The 20902-nt window shown below is 39.2% G+C and overlaps 1 protein-coding gene across 1 annotated transcript in view; it reads right to left on the minus strand.

The window, feature by feature from the left end:
* Nucleotides 1-20902, minus strand: part of TRIO (trio Rho guanine nucleotide exchange factor) — a 257013-nt gene that overhangs the window by 25214 nt on the left and 210897 nt on the right. Inside the window, 3 exon segments of the mRNA XM_033082574.2 lie at nt 1925-2020; nt 6936-7106; nt 8634-8926. Of these exon segments, the coding sequence (XP_032938465.1) occupies nt 1925-2020; nt 6936-7106; nt 8634-8926 (560 nt within the window).

A 20902-nucleotide genomic window follows, 5' to 3' on the forward strand; every position in this document is an offset into this window, starting at 1 on the left:
TTTGAAGCACACTAGAGAAGCACATTTGAGATGAGAGTCTTCCCTTCAAAGGAAAACAAAGGAGCTGAACTGGTTTGAGCAGCAATGGCTAAAAGTTGGACTCTCCTGTTCAAGATGCAAGTACTTCTATGGTGGGAGCGACACAAATGTGTCTTCATGGTCAGAGATGAAATTTTATTTGTCATATTTGAATTCTGGCATATACAAGTTGCTTTCAACAATAAATAGGACATCTTTAAAGAAGATTTTTATGGTGTTACATTTTTAGCTCAAGAGAAGTGGCATTCTCTGTCCGATGTTTTGGTTATCTTAGTAACTAGCCAAAATAGCGTCTCACTGAAAAAAAGAATGACTTCTATATTGCCATTGTTGTTTCTGAGCTTGTTCAGATCCCAGAAAGAGTCCCTGTATCCTCTTCCAGATACACTATCTACCTTGCGTGGACTCTACAAGCTTCTGTTGATATTAAAGATGAAGAAACAATAGGAGGAAATAATATGATAATCTTCTATGAGGTATCCATTGGCTTTCTTTAATTCAAGCCCATAACCTTGGATCAAGCTACAGCTATGTATCACATTTTCCCTGCATGTGATACAGCCTTATTACAAGACCCATTTACTTCACCAGGGTGGGGTTCAGCTATAATCTTTTTTCTTTCCCTGCGAAAAGTAAAAACCAATAATGATATGACTAGCCCAAAACCCAAGGGAAGCTGAACCTTGGCTAAAACTGTGAAATGAGAACATCTCCCCAAAGGGCTAATGCATGGATCATTAAGTTATATCCACTGCTAGGCAGTCGGAAAGACATGGACTACCAAACTTTCCATTTACAAAAGAATTTTCTCACAGATTACTTTGTATTCACCCTTCTGGTGTAAGAGAAGTAAAAATCAAAGTTAATACCCAAGAGAGGTACAGCAATTATTTTATGCAATAATGTAATTTTCTCTGAATGAGAGATAAGAAAAAAAAATTCTAGTTCTGAAAGTCAAAGCTGCTTCAATTTAGAATGAACCAGGAAATTACCAAGCTCTGATAGCATGGGCTGCCATGTTGCAATTCTTTGCAGTTTTCACAAAGGCACTTCCTATTGAGCCCAAGATGGGCTATGCTGCAAAAGTTGTATCTAAAGGTTTTGAGAAAATCTAGAATTCCTGAGGGACCTCTTGAGAGCATATAGTCCAATCTCAAATGGGGTCAGATGGAGAAGCTTTTCTCAGACTGGGTCAAGCTGGATTTTGATTTCAAAGGGCCTTCCTGGAATTATGCATATAATAAGAATCTTCAGAAACGTGAAAACTTTAAAACATGTCAATGACAATCTTCAGAAACATGGGAAATTTAAAACATAGAAACTCAAAAAAACTGACACAAATTCCTCCTACTTAATTTGTTAGCAAGGATGGAGGCACTAACATGCAAAAACAATCTCTTCACTCTTTTACTTATTTCATCATTATTATGTTGCCTAAAGAGCAACTAGATAACATGAATATTTCTGCTATTAGTGTTACCTGCTTTACTAATCTTGTAAGATTTGCAATAAATTTAGTTTCAGGGATTCTTCTCATTCTGGTCTATTAGTCTAAGATCCTGGGTCTTTGCATGCATTCTACTAATTGGACATTTTTTTCTGACTAACATACTTAATATGTTAGTAGGCCATACTTAATAAATTTTTTACCATCTCCTCTCTTCCTTTTATTTATTGCTTTTTGCTCCTCTACCTATTCAGTAAATGCTTTTACAAAAGAGTGTGTACAAAATGACCCCATACATCAACCCAGAAAGTGACTTTTGAAATAAGACAGTAAATTTTAGGAGTAGGTGTAAAACATGTAGGTTTTCTTTGAACAGCAAGCTGGGACTTGAAGACACAACCTCTTTAGACACATGCACCTGCTGCTGGTCAGTCTCACCATTTTACTTTTGACGAGCTCTTCAATTGCACTGACGAGTTCTGCAGCACTGGGTGTCTCGGAGCTTGTCGGTCGCACCAAGAGTCGAGAAGATGTCTGTGCAATGACACAAAGGAAGGAGAATCCCAGAGTTAGCCCAGCACTTGCTCAAGGATTAAGAAACTTCCTTCACTTCTCTGTCAGACAATGGTACCCAACAGGTACTGTCAATGTCATGTAACACTAAGATCATCCCTTCCAACTCGAGTGGCTGGAGTTGGAAGTTTCAAGTAAACCCCATAGAAGTTAAATGCTGGGATAAAAATTCCTGTTCCTACATGCAATAGAACTCGAGGAAATATCATTGCTGACAATTCCTGGCAAATAGCTATGAAAATTGCCTGAGTTGACCCAATGGACAACAGTTTGTTAACCTATTTTATTGCTGCTTAAACAAAGCAATAACTGCAGAACACTAAGAGAAATCAAGAAGACTTGAAACAAATGAGGAAGCATTATTAAGAAAATATACACCAATAACTCAGGGGCATTTACTTTTCTAAAAGAGCTGGAGTATATTGCCCAGATTCAGATGGGAAATTGAGCTCACCATTTCTCGTGCCATCCATTTTTCCCAATGGTATGTGTTGAGCACAGATGATCTCTGGCCTCATAAGCTATAAAATGCCAGTTTATAGATACAACTGAAGGTAAAAGGTGTTCACAGTAAAGGATTCTGGGAGAAGGCCATTAAATTCAGCCTCAGTAATTTGCAAACAGAGTTGTTTGCATATTACATTTATCATTTAGTAACTAGAAAGTGGAAACAGGGTGTAATATGAACTGTACTTCATATTACAAACAGCACAGTGAACATCAGGCAGCACAGGGCAAGCTGTCCTGCAAACCTTTCCAACAAAGCGGACAAAACACTAGCACGAAAGTCAACACAAGAGGTTCTGCTCAAATCAAGCATGGGTGTAACAAGACTCCCCACAAGTAAACACAGAAAGAATATACAGATTTTAGGTAGTTTGCCTTGTATTTGCCTTATTTGGAAAGGAAAACAGGGGCTGGGTAAGCAAAGGAAATAACAGATAACTTTAAACGGAAAGATATGGGAACTGAGCCAAAGCAGAGACAGAACACAAGTCAACATAATGCTGCATCAGAGTTTACAAAAAGAGAAAACAAAAAGCGAAAATAATTAGTTTCATATTAACACAACTGATCTTGAAACTTTTAATACTGTTTATCCAAAAATTAAATGCAAACAACTTGTAAACTGCCACCAAATGCAAATCCATGACATGTGCAATGATTCTGCCGAATGAGAGAACGCATATAGTGTGCAGATGAGCTCTTTGGGGACAAAATGGTTGTGCTATTTAGTGCTATTAGACACATTAGCATGGCCTAGCACATGATGTTTGCATGCACACCAAAAACTGACCAATCCCACAAGTTGGCTTATCTTTTAGGCAATTTACATGTTCCTGACATCCAAATGTTGACCAGGTTTTCCACAGCTGTGCCTGTATGTGAGTTTCCACTTTGGATGAAGAGCTCAGCTTAGTCTTAAAAAACACTGTCAGTGTTGAAATCAGGTTCTGGTTATGGTCTCTTTTATTGCTCTGTTGGGGTATGTGGGATGTGAGGTAAAACTGAGGTAGAACTGTGATTTCCAATGCCTGTGGTTATATCACATATAATCTGAAAAAGAAGGAGCTGCATAGATAAAACTCTGCTGACTTTCCTGCTTATATACTCTAGGAGCAGAATACATCCGTTGCTCAGAAAAGAAGGGAAGGCTGGAGGGAGCAACTGAGCTCACAGAGGTACGAGATGCTGCAAGAGGCCCACAGCAGGCTGGGAAGGGAAGGAGAAACCCAGCAAACATGGAGTTTCCATCACTGAGAAAGAGCTCTGGAGAGGAAGAAATGCTTGCAGGGAGGCAGAGATGAACGCCAAGTCTCTGAGGTCACAGAAAGGAGGAGACATTCCTTGGGATCCGGAGTAGCTGAGCATCCCAAGAAACCACCCAGCAGGGCAGGAATGTGAAGGACTCCACCCAGAACACAGACAACTGGGAACTTGTTTGCAAGCCTTTTATTAATCAGTAACTCTGTCAATAGAGCCAACTACCTTCTCCTGGGTAAAACTTTGCTCTGGCTTCTCACTTCTGCATTCCAATAAAGCATTCACTTTAGGTGCTAGAAACTGGGGGTGCATGGACTTCAGGGAGGCACACACAACCTCCCAGGATTCCCCATGAGGGGACCTTTTGCCTCCCACCATGAAGGATAAACATTGCATAGTAACAACACATTGCAGAAGAATCACTATTTTCATGCTGTGAAAAAATATGGTATAATAATAACTTCACCAAGTTTTAACTTCTCTGAAGCCTCGTCTAAATGTAGTTTCAGCTACTTTAAAAACAGTCCCAACACGTTTTTACTGAAGTGGATGCATGTTAACCTTTTAAGAAGCTGTGCTGATTTTTCTTCACAGAGGCTGGTATGGGACAGCATTTTGCATTTGTGCTTAAAAAAGTGGTATTGATGTAGAGATGTCTTTATTATTACTGAGCAGGACTTACACAGAGCCAAGGCCTTTAACACTTTTTTGTACTGCCCTGCTGGTGAGGAAGTTGGGGTGCTTTGGAGGCTGGGAGGAGACACAGCCAGGACAGGTGACCCCAACTGACCAAAGGGATATTCCAGACTATGTGACATCATGCTCAGTGTGTGAAGTGGAGGAAATAAGGAGGAAGGGGGGATATTTGGAGTGATGGCATTTATCTTCCCAAGTCACTGTTAAACTTGATGGGGGGCCCTGCTCTCCTGGAGATAGCTGAACACCTTTCCACCCATAGGAAGCAGTGAATTAATTCTTTGTTTTGCTTTGCTTGTGTGCATGGTTTTTGCTTAATCTCAATCCACATGTTTTCTATCTTTTACTTGACCCATTCTCTCCCTGATCCCACTGGTGGGGGAGTAAACAAGCAGCTGGGTGGTACTTGGTGGCTGGCTGGGTTTAAACCACAACAGCAGTGAAATAAAATTTACTGGAAATGGAAATCTACTTAAAGAGTCTTTCTCTACTGTGGTATGAGTCTGACTTTGCACCAGAAATACACAAGTAAGCAGACACTAGTTTACAAGCATATCCCTTCATGTTAGTGTTCTTGCTATGTAAAGAACTCTGTAACGAAATTATTTTCTCTGTGGAAAACTTTTTATACTTGCATATCAACTGTTCTCTGTCACTGAAGGAACATGAAAATATGGCAGCTCATCACCAAGAGCTTAGACATATCTTCACCAACATTATTTTCATCTTATTTCTAAATCTGAGATTATTCTAGCAAAAAACCATTATCTCAGCTCTGAAGGCTGGCCTATTTTTGCTTGTTTTGTTTCAGGAATATTTCCCAATTTATTAACTCTTCAACTCGTATGTTACACTTTGTCAATTCACAAAACATGTAGGAATTGAATACACACAGAGTATAAGAAACAGCCATTGTGATCCTACAAATGACAGCTTCAGGCATGAGTGAGATTCCCACTGAAAAGCAGTGTTTTTAAAAGAAAAAAAAAAGAAAAAAAAAAAAAGATCCACTAAAGTTATGAATAACATCTGTACCACAGAGAACAGAGAGCAAGCAATCACAAAATTCACTAACAATATTCAGTGCTGCAGATTACAAAGATTAAAATTTTTAAGGAGCAAAATGGCAAGAAAGCAATAATGTGCAATTTTGCTGAACAAGTCCAGATTATTTCCATTTTAAACCCCTTCATTTTCAGACTTGATACTTGTCCCTTAAATGTCTGATCCAGGTTCAAAATTGAAATAAACTCTCTCAATGTATCAAGATTGTAACATTAAAAAAACCAGATCTTATGCAAGTAAGATTTTCTTCATGTAGTTCCTACCTACATCCACTGGTACCACCAGTGTAAAATTTTCCCCTTCAATTTTAATGTGCCTTTGCTTGTGAAAAACAGATGGATTATGTGCTGGTTTTGGCCGGGACAGAGTTAAATGTCTTCACAGTAGCTGGTATGGGGCCATGTTTTAGATTTGTGCCGGAAGCAGTGTTGATAAGTCAGGGGTGTTTTAGTTATTGCTGAGCAGAGCTCACACAGTACCAAGGCCTTTTTTGTTTCTCACCCCACCCCACCAGCGATGAGAATGAAAGGGCACAAAGAGCTGGGAGTGGACCCAGTCAGGACAGTTGATCCCAACTGACCACGGGGATATTCTAGACCATATGGCATCATCCTCAGCATACAAAGCTGGGGGGAAGAAAAAGGAAAGGGGGGACATTTGGAACAATGGTGTTTATCTTCCCAGGTCATTGCTACACCTGATGAAGCCCTGCTCTCCTGGGGATGGCTGAACACCTGCCTGCCTATGGGAAGTGGTGAATTAACTCCTTCTTTTACTTTGCTTGTGTGCATGGCTTTTTCTTAACCTATTAAACTGTCTTTATTTTGACCCAAGAGTTTTTTCACTCTTTCCCTTCTGATTCTCACAGGCAGAAGTGGAACACTGACTTTGTGGGGCTTAGCTGCTGGCTGGAATTAAACCATGACAATTATTACCCTTATTTGGTAATTCCTTTCTCTTAGACATCCTCCCTCCTTTCCCCCCATCCCCCCAAAAAATGCCCAACAAAAAACAAGAACAACAAAAGGTATGATTATAAAACAATTAGACTCTAATCACTAAATATGGCATCAGCCAAAGCAATGTAAGTCATCCCGTGAGCACACAAAGCAGCCCATTTCCACATTTGAAGTGCTAGCAGAAAAATTTCTACACTTGTGCTTTGAAAAAAGAGAAGGATTTAATTTATACTCTTTTCATAGAACACCCTTTTAAAGTTGTCTAGAGGGCAAAAGTGATTACTTCTGTCTACCATGAAGCTACATTTTCGAGACCTTTGGAAGCAGAAGAAAAATCTGAGCAAAGAGAGGTTCTCTCATCATGTGAAGCCTCCCCCACATCCTGCTCCTACCTTGTCATCCTGTGAGTCTGGCTGGAGAAGGCTGTGTTGCTGAATTGCCATGGGAGGAGGAAGTGGCACAGCATCTGCTCCCTCTTCGCCTTCCTCCTCTCCGCAGCTCTGCATGCCTGAAGAGGATGACTTGGAGAGAGTGCCACTGCTCAGCCCCTCGTTCCGACCTCTCTGTAAATAACACCAAAATGTCCAAGCTCTGTAATCTCAACAGCATGAAGCTTGTTATCACATGCTCGTTTTAAGTCTATTCTGTAGTTTCAGAACAAGGCAAGATGCCAAAGACAGTTTTCAATGTCTGGTAAAAGCAAAAGAATTCAAATACTAAGAAAAAGACATTCAGCTGAAATTTACTACAGGAAAGTGTTATCGAAGCCATGCTTGCTTTCCAAGTTCAATTCTGTAAAGAGAAATCTTTATCTCTCTGAAATATGTATCTTGCTCTGTATAACAGCAAGACTTCTAGAGAACATAAAAAACCCCTATTACAGTAGTATGAAGTATTTAGTCAATTATCCTTTCTGTACCCCACAAGGAACTCTGATTTCAAGTACCCAAAGTTTAATGTACTGATCTCACAGGATAATTAATCTACCTTTACAGGAAGACAGCATAGATGGTTATCGTTTTTTCCTTAAGGCAGTGGTCTTAAAGCTTTCCCTTCACTCACAGAGCTGCAGAATAGCAAATACTGCCAAAATGATGTTACAACTGCACACAAGAGGGTCTCTTTCTACAGCCTGACATTCAAGGTCAGAGGCCAGTATTCATTCCTAACCAACATCTCTCAATTCATCATGCTGCCAAGTCTTTGGTCTTTGCTTTCCCTACATTTACTGTGGAACTTCACTAGTGCTCCAAGCGTGTAGAAAAATATGTTGGGAGGAAGAAAATAAAAAAGCATCAGTAAATAAAAAATTGGACAACTGAGACTGCTTTTCTGTATGGTAAGTACCAAAACCAATAGTAAGAGTCAATCTAATAAAAGGGAATAACATGCACCCAGCTGTGTCCTTGGAAGCAGTAACAAGACATTCATTTCAGCCTGAACCATAGGTTTGTAACCAAGAATTTGGCTCTTGTCTGCACCTATCTGGAAGCCAGTTTTGTTCATACATGAGACTTTGAGGAGGCACATGTTTGTGGGAAGAAGGGAAGCCCTCAGTAGATGTCCCTGGTGGTAAAATTTGGAACAGTTCACAATTTCCTTCTCTCCAATGAAAACTGTGCATATTATTTAAGTGGTAACTGGCCTGCATTGAAGAGCCGGTAATTTTTCTGTACTCTAACTTATGCAAGGTGCAATTAGAGCTTTAAGCAGTTAAGCAGCTTTCCCTACACTTTCCCTGATCCATCAACAAGAAAAGCAAAGGAAATGCAAAATGACCTGATTATTCCCAGACCCTGAAGCACCTTTACTCATAAAGCCACTTCCCTAATTAGCATAAGAGAGTAAAGCCAAAGGACTTTTTATTCTCCCATTTCTGTTTTTAAATGACAGGTGCTTCACTAACACTCTTAAGGGCACAGACTGTGCCTGGTGCAGGACTAACGCAGAGCACAGAGGTCAAGGATGAGCACAGGGCACACTTTGCTCCACTGATGGACAGTCAGGGGAGGAGACAACCTTCACCTGACAACATTTAGTTCCTTGAAAAACATACACACGAATCTCAGGAAGCTGCCTTGAGCACTTACCTCTTCAACGGTTTCATCTTGTGGGGTCGCTGCACTGTCGTCGGAGTCCTTCTGAGAGCCTGCATCGGCACTTTTGCGGACCTCTCTGCTTTTCTTGTGCTTGTGGGCCAGTTTTTTGACGTGCCCGTCTGCTTTGCCACTGCTCAGGCGCCTCACAGGACTGGTGAGCCACTTCCTCAAGGTGTTGCCAGGGCGCTTGGGGCCTGGGGAGCTTTGAGCACCGATCATGTGGGGTTGAAGTGACGTTACGGAAGCGGGAGGACTGGCGTCATTGCTGGATACCGAAAGGGAGTCTGGAAAAAAGAACAAGGGGAGCACTTTAAAGCTGAAGCACTTCCAAGTGAGAAACAAGGCAAATGGATATATGTAATAATGGATATGGAACTGAATTTATGGACAAATCAGTGCGATTTTTTGGATGGAACCTGGCCTTCAATGACAGTGCAGCGCTCATGCTGCATGTGGCCTTCCACGCATAAGCACCACTGATGTGTTCAGAACAGTCAAGCCTCATTAAGTTGTTCCTGCCTCAACTATAATTCCTTCTTCCCATTGCTGATACTTATTTGATAGTGAATTATACTTTCCATATGTCATGTAACTTTATGGAAGCATATGCTTGTTTTATCTTTTAATGTTTACTGCTTTGAGCAAAGACATGAAGGGGAACAATAATTGCCTCATTGAGATAAGCAACTCATTTCTCATACAGCAAATTTAATTACAAATGCTCCAATTACTTTTGTTATTTGTATATTTCCTCTACACTTGACTCAGAGGGAAGAGAAACCAGAAGTCAGTTAAATGTGTCTTTTGCTTAAATTTTCTCTGAGTTTTGGCTTTGTTTGGCTTGTTTCTTAAAAAGGCACAAAGCAATGTTTAAAAGCCCACTTGCTGAAATCTCAGGATCAGCAGTAATTCTCAGCATGACATGCTTGAAGTTCTGTAATCAAACAAAGGATACGCTTTTCTCAAGCCATAGTTAAATGTGCATGAGGCCAAAACCACTTTCCCACCAAGATTCCTGTCACTTGACCAGGACTGTATGCTTATGATGAACACCCACTGGTTAGCTATTGTGAGACTAGATTTCCCCCCCACACCCAGCAATTCTCTTTCCCTAAAAATACACTTTTTTTTCCCTTTTTTTTTGGGGGGGGGGTGGGGTTGGGTGTTAAGTGGGGGCCTGGAAACATTATTGTAACACCACTCCTAAAAACACTGTCTACCACTAGTGTATTAGCAAGACTATCCTAGGTTGTTAGATATGGGGTTTTTTTCCCCCTGTGTATGCACTTTGGCAGACAGATAGTTTACATAAGGATGACATAAATAATGTTTTGTTTAATGTTTCTACCGCTGGGAGTTAAATGCAGTGCTTGTGCTCCTTGAAGCCTGACACAGATGTTCAGGTCACCTCTAGGAGCTTTTCCCAAAAGGTGTATTGCCAGTCTGACCAGAGATAGTTTGAATTTTGGGGAATAATATGGTCACATTGATGTAAGAATACACTTCATCATAAACATCCAAATGCTTGGATCCACACACAAACATGTGAGGCTGTTCGATTTCCACAGAGCACTAAGTGTAAATGATGGTTTGGAATGGAGATGGGAAAAGAGACGTAAAATGTGGCTATAAAAAGTTAGGACTTTTTATTTTTTTCTTCATGTTCAAGCTGTTTCACAAAGGGCACCCTTTCCTTGGAATCCAAAATGTGATCTATCATGCTGTTTATAAAAATGTTTCTCTGTTCCAATAAAACCCATGGCATGTCATCATTAAGATACACCAGCTCTGATGCCAAGAACATTTGTAGCTTATACTTTATGAACACATACATAATAATTGCTGTTAACCACCACTTTCATCATGTTTCCACAAAGCTGAAGATAGACAAAATTTATAAAGCGTATTTTCAGTCTAACAGGCTAGCTGCTAACTCTTTAAATGAATTCACATCTGCAGAATTATCTTCCAGCAACAGCTGTAGCTGTTGTGCACATAGGTAAGGAGAGTTCACATGGTGTTATTAACCTGGCTTCAAGGCGTTAAGTAATGGGTATTAGCAAAAAATCAGATGCAGAGCAACACTAGTTGTCTTTGTCTTCAAATCTTGGGAGAGCAATGCTAGGAACTTCTACATTATTTTCTTGCTGAAGTGGAAAGCATAAGGAAGAAATTAATTATCTATAACAATGGTTTTAAACTTGCAATCTGAGTATCCCTCAAGGCACTGGGATTAGTACTTAAGGGTTCTCAGCATATATGCAAGAAAAGCAAGCCTACTAGCCATCAGCATTCACATCATGACAGATTTTTACTTTATAAAAAAAACTCTAATCTGCTTATTAAAAAAATTCCAAACAAAACTTGCGACCATCTGCAAGCTCTCCACAGGAATCCAAACAATCTCCTATTAAACCTCTGTAAGAATTTAGTTTGACTGTTCTTTCACCAAAGTTACCTTTACCTTTACTGTGTCATGCATTTAAATTATTATCAGATGCCTTGTTTCAGAAACCACAGCAAACATCAGCTGATGGGTTTTTCAATAAATAACCTTTTACTACTCTGCTAGCAGCCTACAGAAGATGAGACAACAGTGATGGTGTTCTTGTAAGTTTCTTAAAGCACAAACTAAATGCCTTGTTTCCAAAACTCCCAAGCTTGAAGATGTTATAACTACTCAGCCAGATTTTTCTTTCATTTGTATATAGTTTTCCTCTCAATAACAGTTCATACAAGGTTCCTTCCACGCAAATAAAACAGAAAACATTCACTCGTTTACATAAGAATAAAAGGTTAAGCCCTCACAGAAGTTCACCATGTACTGTTTTATACTTTTATATCTGCTGCATTTCTTTCCTTTGCAATTACTCCTTTCTAACAAAAAGACAGCTTGGTGGTGCACTAACTGATTGCATACTATTGACTTTTATATAAACATATCTATTCCTAAGCATATAACATGCCTGCAGTTAATAAACCCCTTCTTTTTATAAAGTGTGTTCCATCTCCTCAGATTTTCACACATCCTTTTGGCAAGCTACACTTAGCAACTACCGAATTTCTTGTAAAACCAAGCAGTACAGGACAGAGGCCCTGAAACTGTGGAAGGCAAGTATTTTTGTCTGACTGTATTTCTGTTGTACCACTCCTAACTTTTAACCTGAGTCAGCTAAAAGTTTGTGGGCAGGAGGAGGGAAAAGAGCACAGAGAAATACGTACACTGCTGAAGCAGAGAGGATCTAAGAGACAAAACAATGCAAGCCAGACATGTTCCACAGCACATACTTCAGCCATATCCGCCCACACAACATTAGTTTTCATTTGGTGTGCAGCATGTAACTGCTTCTTATCTTCCCTTCTGCATGATGTAATACGAAATCCTTACTGAAGTATTATTAGGGCTTCAGAGAATCACAAAAGTGGACATCATGTAAGTAGTACACTGAAATGATAGCATTGTTCCACTTTGTTCTTTAAAGCTTGAAATCACTCAGAGAGAAGTCAAATCACAAAGATTGGGGACCTTTGGAGATCAGCTAGACCATGCCCACTGCAGGGTGGTACAGGGTTGCATCCAGGCAGGTTTTAAGGATCTCCTGAGAAGGAAACTCCACAAATGTTCAGGGCACTGCTGCAGGGCTCTGCCAGCCTCACAGTAAAGTAGTTCTTCCTCATATTCAGATGGACCTTTTTATGTTTCAGTTTGTGCCCAGTGCCCCCTGTCCTGTCACTGGATACTGAAAAGAGCCTGGCCCCATCTTCCTGAAACCCATCCTTAAGATACTTCTATGCATTAATAACACCCCTTTTTAAAATAAATAAAAATACTTCATTGTTATAAAAGCATGAGCCTAAAGATCAAATTTTATTAAACAGGGCATTAAAATTAGAGATTTTAAATCACCAGTGTTAATCTGAAAAGAATACCAGCCCACTAGGTCTCTTCAGAGATTAGATCTGACTTTTTGCCTCTTCTTAAATTAGTAGAAAACATCTCTAAATCCTCATAGCTGAGTTAATAGTCACTAGAAATATTCCATGTTGGTGTTTTCCCAGTGAGACCCTTTACCATCTATTTTCCCATCCCATCCCAGACAACAGGCATCCAGATTTTCCACTTACTTACTCCCATCTGTTTTTCAGGACCCCAGTAACAATACTAAAGCACAGTCATGTACAAAACCTGGGTGCCCGTGTTCACATATTTATGTAGAGGCATTGCCAGATCGAGGCATTAGGGAATATAAATACCCAATACAAGCATTTTCTACAGCACAGAAAGACCTTTCACCTTCACTGCAAGAAGAGCCCCATGGCAGTGTGTCATTTCTCCCTGTCCCATCACTATATATGACTTCTATCTATACAGTTAGGGACACAGACTTAGTTTGATTGATTACCATGCTTGGGATTGTTTACACTAAATCAGCTTTGTTTCCTTTAAGACTATATAGAAAATTGTTTTTCTAGTGTTGCTCAAGAATGCTTTATTACCAAGACATGCTAAGAAGAAAAAAGGAGTATTCAAAATTGAACTGAGAACAACATGGGATTTTAAAACCAAAACAGATGGAAGAAATTTGGGGTATGCTAACCCCAAATGTGTTTCAAGTACAATAAACTTTCTAGTGAGACTCAGACTCCCTTTTAGAAAAAGATAAATGAAACAGATGGACATCTTGGAGAGAAGAAAAAAACCAACACACATAGCAGTCACACACAGCATCACCAATCCAACAAGAAACCATCTATTTTAATAAAACCACTACTTGTTCAAGTAGAGAAAAGTTTTGCAATTCAATAAAGTACTTTAAAAATACCTAACGGATGGGCTTTGTTTTATAATTCATAGCTACAATAAGAAAAGAAGGCATTTAACTACCATTTTCCTGAAAGTAAAAACCACATATGTTGCTCTGGTAGTGAGGTCAGAGGGTTCACTCAGAGTCCATAAATATATTTTTGAAGCTAAAGGGCAGGCAGCATGGGCTCTGACCCCCTCAAACCAGAAGATAAAGTTACCTCCAACAAACAGGGACATTTTTGAAATGGGAAGGGAAATGGGAATTCTCATTCTAGTCCCAGCTTTCTTAACACTAGAAACATGCACATCTGTGATTAATAAACCGCTTTTTTCCCTAAAAAATAAATCAGCCATGTTAAGTTAGTTGATGACTTGAAAGACTCTGCTTCATTTTAACTATTTCCATATTGCTGGTTTTTGAGTTTTACTGCAAGGGGTTACAGAACCCCTGACTCACCTAGGGAGTCAAACTAAATCTGCTTGATGCTCTGCACCTCTAAACACAAAATGCTCCAAAATAAAAAATAAGAACATTTCGCAGTCTCCGGATTGTGAAACAGCAATGGGGCAAAGACTGAAAAATGGAGCAAAGTAAACTTAGTAACCCTGACTGGCATGGCATTCTGCCACTGCAGATCTGCCATCCACCATGGACTTCAGGGAACAAAAACTCAACCAACCAACAAAAGAAACCCAGAAAACTCATCAGGAGAAATCAAACAGCTGATCAATAAGATCTGTTGCAGGTACATTTTGAGTGTCTGGGGACAAGGGCTGTTTGTTGGTACAAAACACAGTGAGCACAAATCTTTGGTGATGCACTTGAAGGTTTAATATGCAAGGTGGAATTGACAAGCATCTAATGACAAAAGTTCATAAAAGTCTGCCTGCATACACAGTCATCACTTGTTATTAGATGAGATGATGAAGAAGGTGTGAAACAGAAAAGAGTGCAAGGATTATTTTAGTCATGGACATGCATGCAGTTTCTGCCTGGGAACTGATTTTGATGTAAGAGGTTACCAGTCTGCCACATATAAGATCATTCAGATAATTTTGTATGTGTCAGGAATTCTATTTCTCTCCTGCTGGATATCCTCTTAAAAATATTCTTGCTGCCTATTTTTTGCAAACCAGTACTGGAATGTACATCAAAAGGCATTAGATGTGTTTCAACTTTAAAAAAGCCCTCATAACAGCAGTTACACCATTTAAAGACAATGCAGCTTAAGCATTATCAGGCCTGCAAATGGGGCACCATGCCCTTTGGAAAGCACGAATTTCACTTGTGAGGTAGAGCAACATAACTTCCATAAAACTAGTTTCTTTAAAAAAAAAGTTTCAAAAATCAGAAAATGCAGAAAGCTAGTACTCAATACATGGAAGAAAATCCCTCAATCATATTTGCGTCTGGAGTGGAACAAACAGAGCCTTCATCTCTGGTCAGCATACCTTTCCGGTAATTTGTTTCAAGTTATGCACTATGCCGAAATACCAGTTAGTAATCTTTTCAGTATGTGAATAGACAAAGAGTTCAACTCCTTAGCACATCTTCCCTGATCGATAAATTATCTATATTAAATTTGAATGATACAGGCACTGGTCCAGACCACTTAGATTTACAGGTATGCAGGAATTAAGTCTTCCATGTCATCAAAAGCTGATTATCTTAACATCAGGTAGACTGGAATTCTAAGCGTGAGGCTAGACTGTCTTCAGCTTCCCTCCATGAGATACTAACTGCCCAAAAGCAATTAAAAAAACCTCCAATCCTGCCCCTCTGACTGTCATGTTAATGACTTCCAAAGGACTTTCTAATATTGAGAAAAGTCATTCAACAGACATATTTGCACCTGCACTAGTAGAAGGAGTGAAGAAAACCTCTGAGTAAGAGCAAAAAGAATACACTGTTCATTTGAATTAAAAAATTAGTGGCATATGCCTGAAAGGTTTAACACACTTACTGTTGTAATTTTTTTCTTAATATTTTCTCCTGCCTTCCTACCCCATAAATTTAAGAACAAGTTTTTGTAAACCAAGGTTTTCCAAGGTTTTACATTTAAGTTTTTAACTAGTTTCACATGCATTAAAGAGTGTACACAGAGAGAGCTGAAAATACAACTGCTATCTGTGAGCTAAATACTATCAAAATTCAGATGGGAAAAACGTCTCCTCTTAGGACTGCTGGACAACTTTGCATCCACACTTGTGTTGTTGGTTTTTGGGGTTTTTAAGCAGGAAGGAGGCATGATAGTATGCCAGAAAAAAACATTCCCAGGTTAACAAAAGTAGTTATGTTTGTGCTGCCTGGAATTCAGACTACAGGGAAATAAAACCTCAAATCTAAATTTTGTATACTGCTACAAGCACAAGGCAGCACTACAGAAAGGGAGAGTGGACTTTGTGGGGGATTTAATTCTTCACAGTAAGCTGTTATTCTCTCCTATTTCTGAAGAGAAATACATTTTGTGTCACAAGTAGGAAGTATTCAGACTTCAACTGCTGAAATTTAGTTTCACAGTTTGTGAAAGCCACAAGTTTTTAATAGATTAAATCTCAGTTTCCTTCTATGCAGCTTATATTTGAATAGGCAGTGTCTGGCTTTCAACTGTATTCTTTTGGCCACCTGTTTGTTCAGATTTAAAGACGGCAACATCCATGTGTCTGGTAGGACTCACCAAGGACAGATTTTTGCAATTTTGCAGTGTTTCTCAGTCAAGTTCTCACTCTATGTCAGTGTACTGAGCCATCTTCTTAACAGACCAAAGCAAGTAGCCTGATTATTTTAATATGATTGTCTCCCAATGGAAGGAATGGTGCATTTCCCCATACAACTAACTGCACAGGCACTTCCATGCTTTTATGTAAGAGCTAATGAACAGAAACGTGTTCTAATTTTCAGGCACTTATGCACAACCTCCAGAAAGTTCCCTCAGGCCAACTGGGGCCATCATCCAGTTCCTTATCTCTTGCACTTCACCTGTGCCTCCCCTTATAGGATATCATTTTACATCAGAGTGAAAGGGCACAGAAGATTACTTGCTCTGCAGATCTACAATAGGCAAGGTTTTCAGCAACAGATTTAGGTTATATACTAACAACTCCCTCATAGGGGCTGAAACATACCATGAAATGTAATAAAATTAAGGTGACACCCTTCTTTCATTGAATGGTTGAGAAAGTTCTTCAGAGTAAATAGTGAAAGAAAACCAGGGAAATACTGCTTTTCTATATTAACAAGCAGGTTTCCCCACAGTACCAAAGTATTTTCCCTATTTTGCTTTAAATACCGTAGCTCGTAAGATAAAAATTATCAAAGTTTCACAAAAACTCTGCTACATAACTCTTTTTCAAAGGATAGGCATTTTTGAGCTTTACTACAGAGACACAAATACTTTAAACAGTCTGTATATGCTATTTGAGCTAGATGCCTAGCATCAGGTATATACCCAACTGTTACAGGATGACCAAAGGAGAAGATCCAATGAAGGCAAGGCCCAACTACTCCTCCCTCCAGAAGAATGGATGCAGCAGGAATGGCTGCAGGCACAAGGCTGCTGCCTCCTCAGGAGAAGAGGAGCTGTGTACAGCTGCTTTCGCCTGCTCCCAGCACTGCTGCTGGAGAGCTGAAGATCCCAGCACAGGAAGCTGTGGAGGGCACAAGACAGTGGGAAAAAGTGGGAGCTGGCAGCACTCGCTCCATGGCACAGCACTCCCTGCCTTTGACAAAACCAATCAGCCACCCACTGCGGAGAAATGGCATCTGAGGCAAAGAACGGAAAAGAAGGAAGCAGAAACTTTGGTCCTGGGCCTCATAGGCAGCGCTGGTCCTTAAGACACTAGAGAGAGTTTAGCTGACTGCTGACAGCCCATTGGCCTCGTGCTTGCCACATGCAGCCCGCCTCCCAAGAGCCATGCCAAGGGATGCCAGGAGCAAAGATGTAGCTCTGCTCGTGGCAGAGAGCTGTATGCCACACTACAAATGGGAACCACTCCTGACAAGATTAGTAATGAACAGATCAGATTTTAATTGGAGCAACTGCACAATTAATTCTGCTCATCTGTTACTGAGCTGTAGGGGTTTTATCATCTGCTACTCTAATTTTTGCTGTAAATTTTCACTCAGAAATGGATAAAAATAAACTCCAGTCCTAGAAATGCAGCACAGCAGCTCATCTGATATGCTTTGTGCATCAGTCCAGAAGAGGAAGATTATGAACAGACATGAAACAAAAATGTCCATATCAATGCAGATAACAGAACAGCCAAGCAAAAGGAGATGGAAAAAGATGCATTCAGCAAGCCCTCAGCTCTGCTGAAAGCAGAGAAAGCTGTGAAGGAAGGGAGGGAGAGAAGCAGTTCTGTAGAAACTGCAGAGGAAGAATCATGACCTCAGATGTTATTTAAAGCAATACATGCCATGCTTCCCTTGCAAAAGTTCAGCAATGCAGGGCATCCCAATGGAAGGAATTTATCCAATGCAGATTTTAAAACAGCCCCAATACATCAAGAAAAATGTTGTATAGTGCTAAGATATTGCAAAAGCAAGTTTCAGCAAGTCTGATCTCCAAAGGAAATAGCGAGACACAATTCTGCTGTACTATTGAAATTGAGAATGTACACACAGATAGGGAGGAAATTAGCTTCCACCACTTTATGTAATCAATATAAACAAGTCCCACAATTATGATGGCAAAAACTAATTCCACACAAAATTTGCATAAATGCTGAGCCAAAAGTATTTTTTCCTTTTGTCCAGAAGTATGAAAAAACTGGAGCAAGTATAACCTCTGTCACATATTTACAAATGTGTGATCTCTAGAAAATGAAAATAGATGCATTTTATTCTCTCTCAAAATGCCTTAAAAAATTCCAACACATGAGAAAACCTCCAAAAATTCTCTCGTATAACTGACAGAATGTATGAAGAGTCAATAAACACTTAAAAACACAATGGGTAGATACTATTAAAAACTGCTAAGCACACCTTCAAGTGTACTAGTTAATTTATAAAGAGATGGTACACAATGTTAGGATTAAGTTACAAAAACAAACGAACCTAAAGAAATAATGTCTTTATCCAATTTCATTTGTTTTAAACCCCTAAGTTATTAGATACTCATACTAAAAAAACCTTGTTTCTTGTTCACTTACTGCAGTTACACATTAACCTAAATACACACAGTAATCCAACAGCAATTTTAACAGTCTTTTTTTCTTTCCCCCCCATCCTCTTGATTCAAAGCAGAAGAGTTCATTAGAACAACTAGCAATTATTTGGAGCCACAGCTTTAGCAACAGCTGTACAAACACAAGTTAGGAACTCTGCCATAAACTCAATAATAATAATAATATACTCATACTGTTTAGCTTTGGGGCTATTACAGTAACTTCGGTCATTTTCTCTTTCCAAATGTTATATTGTTGTAGCCCTCAAAAATATATATTAATAAAGTAATTTAGGGAATTGGGAGTGAAGATGGTATGGATAAAAATGAGTCCTCTAAAATTCCTATAGATAAAAAAATTATGTTTCCTCCTTATGCAATTAATTATATTAGTGATAGAGATTAATTTTACAATTATGTTTGTTGCTTACCCTATTAATTGATATTAGTGATAGAAATTCATTGTACAAACATTACTTTGCATTGTAAAATGTTGACCTTTGTGGCACACACACTGTCTGGAGCCCTTGTGGCCATGCCACTGCTTTCAGCCTCCCCGCTATGTAACAAGATGACTGCAGGTGATGACAGACTACTTCCTCCCAGTGCAATCCCACCTCAATAACTACATTACCAAGAGCAGACTTAGATTACAGTGATTAGAAACTGAACTGGTTTTATATTTTTTGTCTTCAGGTGGGAATGTAACCTGAGCAATCCAATGAGAGCACACGTGATTTTAATTAAGGTCACTCACACTGGAAATAAATACAAGGGGTATTTTTAACAGACTCACTGTCAAGGTTGACTAGCAGAGAGCTATTGAAAGTCATAATGCCTATCTGCTGCAAAGATGCCTTTTCAGGATGAAGTACTTGAAGGGCTTAGGAAGGGGGAAGATACTGCTCCCCAAATTCACCAGTTTTGAATATAAACTGAGTTAAAAGGGGAAAGATAACTCCTTGGTATAGAGTATTTTAAAACTATAAATTAATGGGAGATGTAACATTTTATCTCTGTGTGCAATTCAAATACACTGAATACTGAAAACAAAATCATTGCCATGTTTACAGTCTCTTCAGGAATAACATACGTACTGCTGAATTTTCTTTGGCATGATCAAGTCCATACCATGCACACACAAAAAGCTACATTTTGTAATGCAACTTTTCCATTGTTTTTGTTTCCTTGAATTTTCCCAATAAAGCCTCAAGAGGAAGGTGATGCTGTGAACTGCCTTGTTCACCAAGTCATCTAAATTCCAATTCCTCACATCATTCCCCAGCTCCCATCCATCTAATATTACCTAAGTGGCCACAAGAAAATGATGCAATAAGATAATGGGAGAGCTGTCCAAAACTGATTTGGATGTAAGAAACAAAAGGGGGGAAAAAGGTTAAAAAAAAATTAAACTTATTTTGAAAGGTATTACTTGCTTTAATTAGACATAAAGCAGAGGAAGGGTAGGAAAGCTGTCATAATTTCTACAAAACAATAATTACTGCTTTTTTAAAATTATAGACTCAACTGTAAACCTAAATTTAGGGGCAAATAAGTTATCTGGTGGAAACAAAGAAATTTAATTAGCATCTATTAATTTTTCTATTGAAAGAAACATTTCTTCTTTTCATCAAGTCCCCAGCATTTCCTACAGTGCCTCTAGACAGCTGATCTCTATGAAAGTGTTCTTAGGGCAAACTACTCCACATAATCTGTCAATTGGGTGGTGTCTTTTTGTAACCACTCACTCAGGAAGATTGACTGGAGGTGTCCAGCCCCATGTTCAAACGCAAGGAAACAAAAAAATAGGTTAAGTGGTTTAGCAAGCATAGTCAACTGTTCTCTATGAGGAAAACCAACCTTCACAGGGGACGATAGTTAATGTTGCTGATGTTGCCTTCTCAAAGCAGGATAGAATATACTTATATCACCTAAATTCTGTTCCTGTCATTACCTTCCCTAAAGTAGAGTCAGCACAAGCCTATATGAGGAAATTCAATGGATTGTTACAGCCGCTTGCAGCTCGGCGAAAAGCAGATTATGAACATATCGTTCATTACTAGTCTTGCAATGAGCACCTAGAGGAAACTTTCATTATGTAAGATGATAGCCATTCTTATGCTGCTGCTTCACTGAAGTAATTAGTTTGAAAAACAGCTGTAACACAGCAAGAGGGAAATTCACTTGAAATATAAGTTTCTGCTTTGCTCAGTTTAAGCCCATCAATTCAATACAGACTTTTGATCATGATACAAAACCATATGCATCAGCTGCTTAGATACAGG

This window comes from Catharus ustulatus, chromosome 1, assembly GCF_009819885.2.
Source record: "Catharus ustulatus isolate bCatUst1 chromosome 1, bCatUst1.pri.v2, whole genome shotgun sequence".
NCBI lineage: Eukaryota > Metazoa > Chordata > Aves > Passeriformes > Turdidae > Catharus > Catharus ustulatus.